Consider the following 15,746-nt stretch of genomic DNA (forward strand, 5'->3'; position numbering starts at 1 on the left):
TCAGACTCTGGTTCTTCCTGCTGCATTTCTGCAGCCCAGCGTGGGATGCAGCTAGGAGACCTATCCAGCCATGCTGTCTGCCTTCCTAAAGCCGCTCCCCTCCCCCCACGCAGCCTCTGCTAGGCCCTGGGCTGGCCCCCAGCCTGCAGTCCTCGGTCACCTTCTCAGGGCCTTGCATTCCGGCCTCCTGATGTATTCGTCTGCCTGGCCTCCTGCCTTGCACATAGGTTCCCGGCTTTGCGTCTGGTCCTCCAAATTGGCCTACGGGACACAAGATCAACACATTTCCCTCACCGCCCCCCTGCCACCCCGGGAACTCTAATTTCACTGCTTTTTTTCTCCTGAGTTACACTCACCTCCAGCACCTGGGGGTGTCCTTCACCTCTCCATGGGCACAGCCATGAATGTCATGATGCGAAAAGCATGTTGTCCAGCCGCTTTAGTTGCTCCGTAGCCAAAGACTTCCCGCACAGTGCTAGAAATGGAAGTCATAATTTCCTGACTCTTCTTGCCTCCCCATTCTTCCCAACTGGTGAAGGCCCCCATCACCTGGCCTAGAATTCAGTGGCCTCCTGCCCCCCTGCCCCCACCCAGCGGCAGCCTCAGGGAACAGTATAGAACGCTCCCTCCTGGAACACCTGCCCCACCCAGAACCAGCTCCAGGGCCCCAGACTTGGTATACAAGGCTTCTGCGGACCTAGGTTCTGCTTCCCATTCTTGGTGCTGCGTGCTTGTTTTCCCCTCTCTGGTCTTGGTCCTGTCCTGTCTACCTTAGAGCCTTCCCCACTGAGCCTGCCCTTAGGGGGTCTGGATTCCTGCCTCCCCGCCTTCCCTCTGGCATGGGTGGGCCTCACCTCCGCCCCCAGTGCGTCTGCTTGACTTTTTGTTTCCTGCCCTTGAACCCCTGTAGTGGGCTTCCTTGCCCTTGGGTGTGCTGGAGCCCTGAGTTCCTCTGAAATGGGCAGACGCACCTGTGACCCCACGTGTTCTGCAGGAAGAGCAGCGCGAAGCGAAACTGACCCTCCGGCCCCCCAGCCTGGCTGCCCCCTACGCCCCAGTGCAGAGCTGGCAACACCAGCCAGAGAAACTCATCTTCGAGTCCTGCGGTTATGAAGCCAACGTGAGTTGCCCCTGCCCTCCCAGCCTGGCTAGCCTCCCTGTCGCCCACCCCTCCCGGCCAGGTTCAGGCCTCAAGTGCTGTTCTCCACTCCTCGGACACCCCCAACACCTAGGGGGCAGGAGGGCCTCCCAGCCAGGGTCGGGGAAGGGAGTTAGGAGAGGAAACCACGTGACTATGGTCCCAATTGGTTGGGTCCCCCCACCTGGTAAGGCAGGACGTCCTAAGCCCAGTTACTGCCTATACCCTCAGTATCTGGGCTCCATGTTGATCAAAGATCTTCGAGGGACGGAATCCACACAGGATGCCTGTGCAAAGATGCGGGTAGGTTGTCTGGGTGTGTGCTGGCGTGTGGGCATTTGGTGGGGATGGGAGGCATCAACGGGGCGCCTGCTGCAGCCCATGGGCCCTCCCACGCTATGTAAGGTCAGGGGGAGGCTGGGGCCTATGGGATCCGAGGGGCTTGGCCTTAAGAAGGGGCATTCACAGGCCCACTCCGTGTTTCCTCTAGAAATCCACCGAGCACATGAAGAAGATCCCCACTATCATCCTGTCCATCACATACAAAGGTGTCAAGTTCATCGATGCCTCCAACAAGGTGTGCTTCTCACAGCACTGTTAGCGGGAGGGGACCCTCTCCCCACCGCCTCCTCTAGGCTGCCTAAAGTGTCTGCAGCCCTCTCTGTTCCTCTGCATTCTTACCCCCTCGGCCAGGCGCTTGGCTCTCAGTCGCCAAACATCCTGATCCCGGGGCCCTCCCCTAGTGACAGGCGCCCCTGGTCTCTTTGAGCATGGGTTCCATCAGCCCTCTTACCTGTTCTCGGGCCCTTGGTGGTGTGATTCTCTTCACAAGCAAAGGACTCCCCCCATGCCCCACCCTTGGTACCTCACCTGCCTTGTCCCCACCCTGGAGGGCGGAGGGGCTGGAGAGCTGGTGGTCAGATGTGAATATGTGGCGCCCTCTGTTGTCATGGTTAAGGGCGGAGAGCCCTAAACCTATGCTGGCAAGGCTAGACACTGCCCCTGCGCCCACCGAACAAGAGAAGCAGTGGCCTTGGGCTAACAGCCCAGACTGGGAAAAGGTGGCAGTGGTGGTGGCGGTGTAAATGGGCTGAGGTGGGCCTTGGGGCCGAGAATTCCAGACCCTGCTTTCCCCAGCAGAATGTCATTGCGGAGCATGAGATTCGGAACATTTCCTGTGCAGCCCAGGACCCAGAGGACCTCTGCACCTTTGCCTACATCACCAAGGACCTGCAGACCAGCCACCACTATTGCCATGTGTTCAGCACGGTGGATGTGGTGGGTGGAGCCCTGCAGCTGGGCACTGAGGGAGGGGACCTGCCATCCCAGCACGTGGGTGGCACCTGGCTCATGTCTGGTTTGGGCCGAGGCCCCGGCAACTGTCTGGGCCAGTTCCCTTTATTTATTTTTTATTTTTTAAATTATTTTATTTATTTGAGAGAGAGAGTGTGTGAACGAGAGAGAGAACGCACAAGCTGGGGGGAGGGGCAGAGGGAGAGGGAGAGAAGCAGACTCCCCACTGAGCAGAGAGCCTGTTGTGGGGCTCGATCCCAGGACCCTGGGATCATGACCTGAGCTGAAGGCAGACCTTTAACCAACTGGCCCCCCAGGTGCCTCTGGGCCAGTCCCCTGGGCCAGTCCCATACAGATGAGACTGAAGCACAGAGGAGAACAGGCAGCTAACTAGGCGGCTCCTCTGTGGTTCTGGTCAGGGGTTCCCTCCCCCAGGCTGCTTGTCAACCCACCATGCCCCCCTGGGACCCTCAAAGGACAGTCTCCCTGAAATGCCCTCTACCTTCCTTGGGGGCAGCAGTGCCTTCCTGACAGGAGGCTGCTTTCTCCCACACTCACGCTCCGGCTGGGCCCACAGGGACTGCCCCTACCCTGAGACAAGGCCCCAGGCCCTCTCCTCAGCCCCAGGCTTCTGTCCAGATCCCTGCTGTCCCAGGTGACAGTAGCTTTTTGCCAAATCCCTGTGGCTCCTGGGGCACAGACGGCGAGGCATTCTCAGCCCCAGGAAATCCATGCTTACTCCGGGCCTAGCATCAGACTCCTGGCTCTGCCACTTGCTGGCTATGTGGTCTTAGAAAGTCATTGTCCCCGGCTCCGTGGCTGAAAAGCGGCTATAACAAGAGCAGCTTCGTAGGGTTGGTTTTGAAGGTGAATGGGGTCATCTGCCCTATACTCGTAGCTCCTAGCACTGTGAGCTAGAGCTCCCACTTTCCACAGTCACTTCTGCTGTAACACAACATATGTGCTCCCAAAGAGGAACATGTTACATAAAATCACGCAGTAAAAGCCAGGTTTGTGGGGAGATGGGGCTGGGGGCACCACACTCAGAAACTTGCTCAGTGACACGTTGAAAGAGAGGAACCTAGCAAACCCTGGCGCTGCTGTTCCCCGGCAGTGGTTAAGAAAGTCAGAGCTATGGCAGTCAGGCCGGCCCCCTCCCCCTGAGAGAGCCCGGGGCGGGAAGGGGAGCTCAGGGCTGGGAGAGGGACAGCACCACGGGAGGGGAAGCCGAGCTGCCGGGTCCCCTGGTGTTTGTGTCCACATTGACATCGTGCAGGGGAAACAAAATGTGTGTGACGCTCAGATTGTTCCCGAACATCTCAGTCACCTTGGGACAAAGCAGTGCTTTGAAAACAAGTATCCTGCCAGAATTGACCACTCTGGTGCCCCCTGCCCCGGAACTGTGCTCAGGGCCGTGAGGCCTGGTTGAGGGGGGGCGGGGGGGAGGTTGGAGGGGTTCGAGCAAAGGGGTGAGGTGGCTCCTCGGTCTCAGTGCTGAAGTCGTGCTCTGTCTCCTCCCAGAATCTGACCTATGAGATCATCCTGACACTGGGCCAGGCGTTCGAGGTGGCCTATCAGCTGGCCCTGCAGGCCCAGAAGTCCCGCTCCCTGGGGCCTTCCACCGCTGAGATGATTGAAACAAAATCTTCCAAACCGGTGCCTAAGCCTCGGGTCGGCACGAGGAAGTCAGCAGTACGTGGGCCCCAGGCGCCCAGACCCCCTCCTACCCCCTGGGCTTCGAGGACTTGGGGTGGAGTGGGCACCGGGAGGGAACTGGCTGTCAGTGCCTTGCCTGTGCCCTGCGGGCTTCAGTCCCCTCCCTCGCCAGGCGCCCCCGGGCCCCGGCCTGCAGTGAGCTCCCAGTAACGCCACCCCATGTCTGTGTCTGCTTTGCTCTGCACCCCAGGTGCCGCCGCCCCCCGATAGTCGCTGTTGTCACTGTCACACCTGCACCACCCATCGTCCTTCTTACCTACCGCTGCCGTCTGTTAGTCCTGGAGTCAAGGTCTTTACACCTCCTGCTGTCTGTGTGTCAGTCTTCCTGAAGTGACCGTGAGCTTTCTGAGACGCTAGTAGCCTCCCCCACCCCACGTGACATTCTTTCCTGAGCCACCCTCCTGCCATCCCTATCTGTGCTTTAGCTGTTTCTCTGTGTGTCCTCTGCAGAGGCCCGGGGTGCCTGCTGTGGTCTGGCCCGGGGTGTGCCCGCAGGCCCCGCCCAAGGGACCCAGAGGCTTGGGTTTCCCAGCCCCGTACCCCCTTCCTGGCGCCATGAACAGGTTTGGGGCTCAGAGCACGATGCTCGGGTTGGTCAAGGCTCCTTTACCTGAGCAGCTCTGAGAAGCCCCTGGGATAAGTCAACCCTAAAGAGGCCCGGAGGTGGCGTTCCTATGATGCTCTGGGGAGGGTGCCGCTCTTGCATCTCAGCCCTAGGGGGCTTGCTCTCTGAGGAGAACCAGGGCCGCCCCTCATGTCCCTCACGCTGGCACGACACCAGCACAGCCCTGCGCAGGAAGAAGGGACAGTTGGGCCCTGTTGCCCCCTGGCCAGGCACGGTGCTCCCTCTCTGACCCCTCACCCTTCTTCCTTGGCAGCTGGAACCACCCGATACGGACCCAGATGCCCAGTCCCATGCCAGCGTCTCCTGGGTTGTGGACCCTAAACCGGACTCTAAGCGGAGCCTCAGCACCAAGTATGAGACCACTATCTTCTAACCGCTCACTCCCTGTCTCCACTAGTCTCACTGTGCCTTGCCATCCGACCTCTGCTCTTCTCAGCTCTCCTTCCGGCTGCTGACGCCAAGGCCCCAGCCCTGGGGAGCCCTGCTCTCCCTGCCGGCAGCCGCTCTAGGCACCACACTCACAGCTCGTACCCAACACCACCGGACACTGTGAAGTCCCCCCTTGGGCGAGGACAGCCTGGCGGGGGTGGGGGTGTGAGTTGTCTTCCAGGTGGTCACCAGGAGGGCTCAGTGGGCAGGCACTGTGAACCCTGGGGCGGGGGGCAGCCCTCGAGCAGAGCCAGACGGCACCCGTGACCGCTCCCCCTGACTAGGCTGGGCTCTTGGTCTGCTCTCCTCTCCCGGCTTCTGCGCTGAGCCGCAGCTGGGTGCCGCTGCCAAGAGCGAACTTTTTGCACCTTTCCTGATACAACCAACCACTGTGACCACCCGGTGCCAGAATCCCCTTGCTCTCCGCTCATGGCTGGCCTGCGGCCCCAATCCTCTGTCCTCTGCCGTCAGGTGCTGGCCTCCCTCCTGCAAGAGCCCGAGCTGGGCGGCACGGCTCACCTAGGCTCATACTGCGTTCTGTGAGGGCCCGAGGTCCTCAGGCACGTGCCTGACTCCACAGCCTGGAGCTCTGAGCATCTCAACAGCCACAGGCTGGCTTCCCTGAGCAGGTCTCTGGGTCCCGCTGAGGCTTCCACTCCGAGGAACGGGATGGCTGGTGTGCGGTTGGCCACCCCTGTCTTCGCCAGGGCATAACGAGGCTGTTTCTGGAGTCTAGCTCACCAAGGAGGAAGGCCTTTCTGTAGCAGCCAGCTCGAGGGAGGCCTGTGCCCTGTGCGCACACGGCCCCTTCTTCCCTCACAGCATGGAGCTACTCCAGGACAGGAACCCGGACCGAGCAGCTCCCACCTTGTCCTCCGGGGGGCTTTCCGACACTGCTCCACAGTGTGGGGGCCAGAGATAGTCCGCCCCCCTCCACCTCTTGAGTCCCCTGAGGGGGACAGTCTGCCAGCTGGGATCATGGAGCTGAGGCTCTGAAGAAGCCCCACAGTGTCTGGGGAGGGCCGAGGAGCTCAGATGGCAGGAGACAGGCAAGCGGCAGCTCCATGTAGGCCCATAGGGAAGCCAGGTGCTCCAGCAGTTCCTGGAGAGGCGCAGCCCAAGGTGGTAGCGTGGGGTGGGTGCTCCCGCCCGCCGGCCTGGCCTCGTGCCTTCAAGAGCAGCCATGCTGAGCCACAGGTGCTGGGGGAGGCTGTGAGGGATGTTCCTTGACTTCCATGCTTCCTTTCAGTTCCCTCCACCCCGTGAAGGCCCCTGTGGTTAACCCTTTCCTCCCCTCATTGTGTTTGCTTCTGCCAAGCTGAGCCACTGAGGAACCAACTGTGCTGCGGAAACACAGACGTGGGGAGCACAGGCTCTCGCTGCCACCGCCACCACCGCCACCACTGTGTCACCTGCAGCTTTGAAGACCCAGGCCCAGCCTCTGCCAGGAGCAGCTCCTTGGGGCTGCCTGGCCTGGACCTGCCACCACCAGGTCTTACAGAGCAAGCCACATGCCAGGCCTTGAACAGAGGAAACTGGAAACTCCAGAGAGTCAAGAAGTGACTTGTCCAGAAGACATTTTTTATTAGAAAAAAAAATTTTTCTATAAAATGAATTTTTAAGACTTGGCTCAGACCTCCAGGTTAAACTGCCAATCTTTAGACAGATGGCCTCGGGATCAGAGGACAGGGGGCCCGAGAGTGGCTCCGAGGCCGGTCTGCACAGCCTTCGTCCCTGGCACCGGCTGCTGGCGCGGTCCGGTAGGTTGCAGAGGAGGCAGCGGCCTGTGAGGAAAGAGAAAGCAGGCCCAGGTGGGCAGACGGGAGTGGGGTTGTTCGAGTCTGCTTTCAGACCCAGCCAAGTCGGTTGCTGCTGTTCCTTACGAACTGCACAACTTCTGTCCCCATTCAGAGCCAGATGCCACCTCTGCAATAAGAACAGCCTCAGAGGCACCTGGCAAAAGCAGAGACCCCCGGGCCATTCCCCGGGTTCCAAATGTGAAGGCGCGCGGGCCAGACGGGGCTGAGGGAGCTGCTCCTGGTGCCGCGCAGTCTGGGCCGCTCCTTGGCGCCCAAGCCGGCGGTGGTCAGGGCGCCGGCCCACACACGCGTGGGCGGCCTCAGACCTGCCTGTGTTCGGTCAGAAAGGAGAAAAAGCAGCTTTGTTTTGGGCATTAACGGATAGGTCAGCTAAGACGGCTACCTGCCGATTTTTGATTTGTCTAATCAGGTCTGTGTGATTAGGACTCGCTTTGATTCTCTGAATTACTAGTTTGACTGTTTTATTTTTGGCTGCTGGATTCATCTCGGGCTCCAAGTGTAGAGAAGGCTAAGTAAGGTGACCGTGGATTTGGTTCTCCCCCCGCGTTGCCTTCAGGGCAGGCTGGGGCCCTGGCGCACCACTGCCACTTAAGGCCTCCTGCTGGCTTGCTTCACTTGTTAACTTGGACTCTTGCTCTGTGCTCCTGAGGGAGGTGGAAGCCAATGGGGTAACTGCTGTGAGGCTGAGGGGCAGAGCTGGCTCCTGGCTCCGCTGCTGGCCCAGCCCCTTCCAGGGTAGGGAGCAGAGAGGAGCCCTTCCTCCGTGGCCAACTCAGCAGCAGGCCTCATGCTTTGCCGGCATGGGACGGGCTGCTCTCAGCCCCCACGTGCCAGGCTTTGGCGGGACTTCCTTCTCAGCAAAGGCTGAGTTGAAATTCCCTGTGGGTTGGGTGCACAGAGAGTGCTCTTGGGCACACTCACCGCCCTGTGGTGGCCAGAAAAGGGAAAGCCCGCCATCTTCCCGCTGCCTTGAGGCTGGGCCTCCTCTCTGGAGCAGGGCCAGGGAACCCCCACCTCCCGGTACTAAACCAGGACCTCAACGCCTGAAGTCTGGCTTCACTTTCTGCTTCTCCCAAAGCCCGGGAGCCTCCCACCAGCTCACACCACACATGTTTTGCCCCTGCCGACACGCGAGAATCGACCAGGGAACCAGAGGGGTCAGCACCCTTCCTTCCCCTAACAAGGGGGGCCTGGCCTCAGCTAAGCGCGCCTCTCCTCTCGGGGGGTCGGCAGGTCCAAAAAGCAAACTGTAGACACTACGATGAGCTGCTCGAGCTGCCTTTTTGTTTTTAAATCACATGTAGGTGTTTCCTCCCCTTGAAGCTGCTATATCTTTATTTATTCAGGGTGTTGTCATATTGGAAAGCCTTGGCTAGTCTGTGCTGGCTCTGGATTTGCTTTTGAGATTGGTTTATTTCTGGATAGCTGAGAAGGGTAGGGACTGGATCTTTTCTTCTTTCCTTTTTACTTCTCCCCGGGGCAGGTATTCTCTCTCCCTTCGAAAAGGGTGGTGTGATTTCAAGGACAGGCTTGGAGCAGAAAAGCCGCCTGGTCCCACACCCGAGTTCGGAGGCAGGGTCTGAGCCGTGCAGGGCCCCTCTGGGCAGCCTTGTGAGGGAGTCGTACCTTCCCCAGACCCGGCTTCTCTGCTTGCCTCCCTTCTGCTTGCCAGCCACTCCAAGCCGTAGGAACCCTACTGCCAGGCTGCATGTCTGCCAGGCTCTGCCGCCCTTGGTCGGCCTTCGGGAGGCCAGATCTGCGAGATGACGGTCGGAAGCAGCTCGCGGAAGTGGTGTTGCTAACGGGGTGGCAATGGGACTGAATTGTAATAAAAATGTTATTTAATCTTTGTCTCTGTATTTTGATACTTGAATGAATTCCCCTTTTATTTTACTGTAAATAGAACTGTTAATCTGTCTGATTCTGTCCGAATTACAAACATCTTGTGGTACCAAACATAACGAATCTGTGTGGCAACATAGACTGACCTCACTACGCAAGACAGAGCGTCGACATTCCTGGGCTTCCACCTTCAGTTCGGTTATTTTCATAACTGTACAACGTAGAACAGACTGAATTAATAAAGAGAAGCAACATGAAACCAGCCTTACTTTTTGGGAGTTTTTGAACTGAAAAGCTTCTTGATGGTTCTCTAGCAGAAGTGCGGGCCCAGGCTGTAGGCTGGCTGCGGGTTGCTGACAAGGGTCCCGCACTGTTTGGGATGAGTGTGGGGGTGCCACTGGCACGCTTCCAGCGGGAGGCTGCCCCTGACGGTCCGTTCGATCATCCTGTTTAGTTGCGAGGCCCCCGCAATTCCCCTTCCCCTGCTTAGAATGTCTCCTCCAATCCCAAGCAGAGACCACATTCTAGTTACAGCCATGGCTCCTCTGCACACTGGCCTGGGCTTGTTGACCCATAAACGTACATGGAATGTCTGCGTACAAGGCTGTGCGGCAGGATGGAGAGCTGTGGAAGAAAAGTATCCCCCTCAGGGAACTTCATTCGATTATGGAGGTTTCGTCTGAGCCGTGCACAGCTAGCCACTGACCCAAAGCCACACTGAGGCCATACCAGCAGGGCCCCTGGGCATCCAAAGGCACGGGGTGTTCCCAGAGCTGACAGGCTAGGGAAGGGGAGGGGATGGTGTTGGGCTGGTATTTAGAGGAGAGGGTTTGGAAAGACACAAATGGTACCACTAATGCCGTCCCTGACAGCACCTGTGCTCCAATGCCTGCTAGCAGGTTTCCAGGCACCCACTGTGTTATCTCTGGGTGTGATCTCTCTAGAGGAAGCAACCAAGGCTCAGAAAGTTTACCACACCTTCTCAGGGCCAGCTGGACGACCTGAAAAACCATCCCATCTGGTGGCTTCAAGCTTCCTTAGAGACCCTGGTCCCATGCTTGCCTCCACCCAAGCTGCCTAGTGCTGAACACTTATAAAAACTTACTAGAGAAAGAGGTGAGCGCCTGGGTGGCTCAGTTGTTAGGCATCTGCCTTCGGCTCAGGTCATGATCCCAGGGTCCTAGGATCAAGTCCCGCATCCAGCTCTCTGCCCAGCAGGGAGTCTGCATCTCCCTCTTTCACTCCCCCTGCCTGTGTTCTCTCCTTGCTGTGTCTCTGTCAAATAAATAAAATCTTAAAAAAAAAAAAAATTAAGAAAAAGAGAGTATGAAGGGGAGGGGCAGAGAGAGAGAGGGAGAGAGAATCTCAAGCAGATTCCATGCTGAGCACAGAGCCAGACGCAGGGCTCGGGGCAGTCTGTTAAGCATCTGCCTTCGGCTCGGGTCATGATCTCAGGGTCCTGGGATGGAGCCCCTGCATCAGGCTCCCTGCTTAGCAGGAAGCCTGCTTCTCCCTCTCCCTTTTCCTCTGCCCCTCCCCCCTGCTTGTAATTCTCTCTCAAATAAATAAAATGTTCAAAAAAAAAAAAAAAGTAAACGGGATCTTGCTTCCAGGAAGATCAAGTAGACATACTTTCCCCTATTCTTCTTGCTAAGTGCAAATAAGCTGAGACACCGATAGCACAGACAAAGCCCAACAGCAGTCTGCTCTCGCTCTAGCCAAAGGGCCAGAAAAGAGGCAGCCTGGCAGGACAGAGCTGTGAAGACACTAACTGCTTTACCCCATCCATACACAACCACAAAACAGTTGTGTGCCAGCGGCCTAAGGCCAGCAAAGGCCTCACTTTCCACACTCACCAGGCTAACACTCTGGCTCACACGTCCACTGGAGCACTATCAGAGGAAGCCTCGTAGAAATTCACACTCGGGGCGCCTGGGTGGCTCAGTTGATCAAGCGGCTGCCTTCGGCTCGGGTCATGATCCCAGGGTCCTGAGATCAAGCCCCGCATTGGGCTCCCTGCTCCTTGGGGAGCCTGTTTCTCCCTCTACCTCTGCCTACTTGTGCTTTCTGTCAAATAAATAAAAATATAAAAAAGAAAAGAAACTCACTCTAGCCCAGCAGTAAGGAGGCATGCCTGAAAAATGCAATAACCCAAACAGAAATCTCAGTGGATGGACTCAGCAGTGGAATGGACAGGAGAGAGACAGCATCCACCCACTGGAAGACAGAACAATGGAGACGGCCAATCTGGACAGAAAGGGAAAAAAGACTGGAAAGAAAATGAATAGAGTCTTGGGGACCCAGAACTCTAACATAAGATCAAACATTGTGTCAGCAGCGTCCCTGAAGGGGAAGGTAAGAGGGCTGAAAAAGTACCCAAGGAAATAATGCCTGAAAACTTCCCACATTTGGCAAGAGACATCAACCTAAATATTTGAGAAGCTGAGCACACCCCAAACCAGGTAAACCACAAGAAATCCATCACACATCATATCCAAGGTACCTCACAGTTACATTTCTGAAAATGAAAGACAAACTTTCTGAGCCCAGCAAGAGGAGACCCTTACCTTGTCTACAGGGAACAAGTAATGTGAACGACGGTGGATCTCTCAGCAGAGCTGTGGAGGCCAGAAGTAGCAGCATATTTCTCAGGAGCTGAAAGAAAACAAGCCTGCAAAAATATCCTTCGAGAATGAAGAGAATCAGGACAGCCTCAGATGGAGGACAATAAGGGACTTACCTGCCAGCAGACCTAACTTAAAAGAATGATTTAAAAAAAAAAAAAAATGGGGGCACCTGGATGGCTCAGTTGGTTAAGCGACTGCCTTCAGCTCAGGTCATGATCCTGGATTCCTGGGATCGAGTCCTGCATTGGACTCCCTGCTCGGCAGGGAGTCTGCTTCTCCCACTGACCTTTCTCCTCTCATGGCTGCTCTCTCTCTCTCTCTCAAATAAATAAATAAAATCATTTTTAAAAAGGCAACAGAAAGGGAATTAATAAAAAGGAGTTTTGGAATATCAGAAAGTATGAACAAACATTAAACAAAAATACGGGTAAACCCAATAGACTCCTTCTCTTCAGCTTTTTTTTTTTTTTTTAAGATTTTATTTGAGAGAGAGACAGTGAGAGAGAGCATGGGCGAGGAGAAGGTCAGAGGGAGAAGCAGACTCCCCATGGAACTGGGAGCCCTATGTGGGACTCGATCCCGGGACCCCGGGATCATGGCCTGAGCCGAAGGCAGTCGTCCAACCAACTGAGCCACCCAGGCGTCCCTCTCTTCAGCTTTCTAATGTGTTTCATAGTTGAAGCAAAATCGTAACACAGGGGCATCTGGGTGGCTCAGTCGGTGAAGCATCTGCCTTCATTCAGCTCAGGTCATGATCTCAGGGTCCCTGGCATTGAGCCCTGCTTCAGGCTCTCTGCTCAGCGGGGTGTCTCCTTCTCCCTCTGCTTCTTTTTCTATGCTCTCCTCTCTCTCAAATAAGTAAAATCTTTTTTAAACAAAATCCTTAACACAATCTAATGTGTTTCAAAATGTGTAAAAGAAATATTTAAAATGATTAAATGGGGCTGGGGGGAAAGGGATGGAAAGGTAAGGTTTCTTTTTTTTTTTTTTTTTTAAAGATTTCACTCATTCATTTGACAGAGTTCACAAGTAGGCAGAGAGACAGGCAGAGAGAAAGGAGGAAGCAGGCTCCCTGCCAAGCAGAGAGCCCAATGCGGGGCTCGATTCCAGGACCCCGGGACCATGACCTGAGCCAAAGGCAGAGGCCCCAACCCACTGAGCCACCCATGCGCCCCAGGTTTCTATTCTTTGTCCAAACTGGTAGATGATGACACCAGTAAACTATGGCAAGTTATGCATATATGTAGTACCTAGGGAAGACACCAAAAAATTACATAAAGAGATAAACTCAAAAATGCTATGGATAAATCAAAATAGAGTTACATTTCTTTCAAGTAACTCAAATGGAGACAGAAAAATATAGAAAATATGAACAGAACAGAAAACAAAAAATGACACATGTAAGCACTAATATATAATTACATTAAATGGTCTAAAACACCAATTGAGAGATTGGCCGAGTAGATTTAAAAACATGAACTGTATGCTGTCAAGAAACACACCTCTAATAATAATATAAACAGGCTGGGAGCAAAAGGATAGACAAAGCTACATAATGCAAACATCAATCAAAGGAAAGTAGGAGCAGCAATATTAGTATCTCATAAAGCAGAATTCAGAGCAAAGAAAATTACAAGAGAGGGACATTATACGATAATAAAGAGTCAGTGCGCCAAAATGACACATCAGTCTGTGTATGTGTGCCAAACGACAAAATTGCAAAATATGCGAAGCAGAGACTGAACTGAAAAGGGAAATGGACAAATCCATAAACACATATGACTGAAGTGTGTCCCTCCAAAATTCCTATGTTGAAGTCCTAACCCCACTGTGACTGTATTTGGAGATAGAGCTTTTAGGATGTAATTAAGGTTCAATGAGCTCATAAGGATAAGGTCCTAATCCAGTTGGGTTGCTGGCCTTACAGGTGGCGGGAGGGAGAGCTCTAGATACAGATACAGTGGAAAGACCATGTGAGGACATAAGGAGAGGGTGTCCACCTACAAGCCAGGAAGTGAGTCCTTTCCAGAAACTGACCCTGCCAGTCCTTGATCTGGGCCTTCCCAGCCTATTTCTTATTTATTGAGAAATAAATTTTTGTTTTTGAAGCCCCCCAGCCTATGATATTTTGTATGGCAGCCTGAGAAGACTAATACAATAAACAGAAACTTCAGTTGGAGACTATCAACAGCTGATAGAATAACTAGAGAGAAAACCATCAAGGGTAAACTAGAACTCACCACCACCAACCAATAAGATCTCACTGACACAAGAGAACAATCTGGCCCACAACAGCAGAATGCACATTGTTTTCAAGTGCCCATGGAACACATACTAAGATAAACCAATCCTGGGTCATAAAACAAACCTCAACAAATTTAAAAGAATTAAAATCATATACAACATGTTCTTGACCCACAACAGAATCAAACTGTGAGAAAGGATATTTCTGGTTTTGTTAAAACATTCAGTTTGTGCTAATTTGTTACAGCTACCATAGGAAACTAATTCATCCCTAGAGCCTCATATAGCTCAGCCCACATCTTAATTTTAGCTGGTAAGATCCATGGTGGACTTCTGACACCCTGAACTGTAGATAATAAATTTGCCTTATCTCAAGGCACTAAATTTGTGGAACTTAATACTTAATTTCTTCAACTTAATTAAGAACATTTACAAAAAACCTACAACCAACATTATATTTAATGGTGAAAAACTGAATGTTTTCCCCTTAAAGACTAGGAACAAAAGAAAGTATTCCACATTACCAGTCTTCAAATTCTGAGAGCTCTAGCCAGTACAATAAAGAAAAGGAAATAATAGGCATCTGTATCAGAAAAGAAATAAAACTGCATTTGAAGATTACATGATTGTCTATATAGAAAATTCCCAAAAATCTAAAAACAAAAATTATTAGAAAAAGTGAGTTAAGATCACAGAATACAAAATAAACCTGTATAAGTCCATTCTATTTGTACCAATGAACATGTGGACACACCAAAACAAAAAACACCATTTGTAATCACTTAAAAAAAATCCTTAGGTGTAAGTCCAACATATTAAAGTCTTATATGATAAAAACTATATAGTCCTGGGGCACCTGGCTGTCTCAGTCAGAAGAGTGTTTGACTCTTGATCTCAGGATTGTGAGTTTGAGCCCCACACTGGGTATAGAGATTACTAAAAAAAAAAAAATAAAACTTAAAAAAAAATCTGGAGTCCTGATGAAAGACTCAAAAAGATCTAAACAACTGGAGAGATATACCATATTCATGGACTAGAACTTTCAACTTGGTAAAGATGTCGATTCTCCCCAAATTGATAGACAGGTTTAACATAATATCTATTAACATTCCAGCAAGGCATTTTTTGGTTTTTTTTTTTTTTTGTAGATATAGACAAGATTAGTCCATGGAAAGGCAAAGAAACTAGGATAGCTTAAAAAAAAAAAATTGAAGCAGAAGAATGAAGTGGAAAGAATCAGTCTACTCAATTTTAAGACTTAATATATAGCTACAGTAATCAATACTGTGTTGTATGGAAGAGAGACCATCACGTAGATCAGTGGAACAGAATAGAAAACCCAGAAAATGGACCCAGACAAATAGGCCCAACTTATAAAGTGCAACTGGAACAACTGGACATCCACAGACAAGAGGGAAAAAAAGTACCTCAACTAAGTCTCACACCTTACACAAAATTAACTGTAAATGAATCATAGACTTAAATGTAAAACACAAAACTATACAACTTTTGGGGTGCCTGGGTGGCTCAGTGGGTTAAAGCCTCTGCCTTCGGCTCAGGTCATGATCCCGGGGTCCTGAGATCGAGCCCCGCATTGGGCTCTCTGTTCAGCAGGGAGCCTGCTTCCTCCTCTCTCTAACTGCCTCTCTGCCTACTTGTAATCTCTGTCAAATAAATAAATAAAATCTTTAAAAAAAAAAACAACTATACAACTTTTAGCAAAAAAACTTAGGAGGAAATCTTGGGGCTCTAGGGCTGAGTAAAGAGTCCCTAACTTGACAGCAAAAGCACAATCCATAAAAAGAAAACCTGGTAAGTTGGACTTCATCAAAATTAAAGCTTTTATGCATCAAAGGACACTATCAAGAAAAGGCTATCCACAGAATAGGAAAATACATTTGCCAATCATTAACAAAGGTCTACTATCCAGAATTTATAAAGAACTCTACAACTCAACAACAAAATAACCCAATTAAAAAATGGGCATGGGGCGCCTGGGTGGCTCAGGTCAT

The 15,746-nt window shown here is 52.5% G+C and overlaps 1 protein-coding gene across 11 annotated transcripts in view; it reads left to right on the plus strand.

Moving 5' to 3' along the window:
* The window catches only part of ANKS1A (ankyrin repeat and sterile alpha motif domain containing 1A), a 179,362-nt gene extending 170,237 nt beyond the window's left edge, over positions 1–9,125 (plus strand). For 3 of the 11 annotated variants that reach the window (XM_047732923.1, XM_047732927.1, XM_047732934.1), the window contains 8 exons: positions 995–1,120; positions 1,370–1,441; positions 1,629–1,715; positions 2,276–2,416; positions 3,953–4,123; positions 4,338–4,436; positions 5,026–5,123; positions 5,673–9,125. In XM_047732923.1, the coding sequence (XP_047588879.1) occupies positions 995–1,120; positions 1,370–1,441; positions 1,629–1,715; positions 2,276–2,416; positions 3,953–4,123; positions 4,338–4,436; positions 5,026–5,123; positions 5,673–5,724 (846 nt within the window). In that variant the 3' untranslated portion in view covers positions 5,725–9,125. Of the gene's footprint in view, positions 1–994; positions 1,121–1,369; positions 1,442–1,628; positions 1,716–2,275; positions 2,417–3,952; positions 4,124–4,337; positions 4,437–5,025 lie in introns of all 11 variants that reach the window. The other 8 variants (XM_047732930.1, XM_047732933.1, XM_047732925.1 and 5 more) reach the window with 7 other exon arrangements.
* Positions 9,126–15,746: the final 6,621 nt, after the last annotated feature.

Source organism: Lutra lutra, chromosome 6 (assembly GCF_902655055.1).
Source record: "Lutra lutra chromosome 6, mLutLut1.2, whole genome shotgun sequence".
Taxonomy (NCBI): domain Eukaryota; kingdom Metazoa; phylum Chordata; class Mammalia; order Carnivora; family Mustelidae; genus Lutra; species Lutra lutra.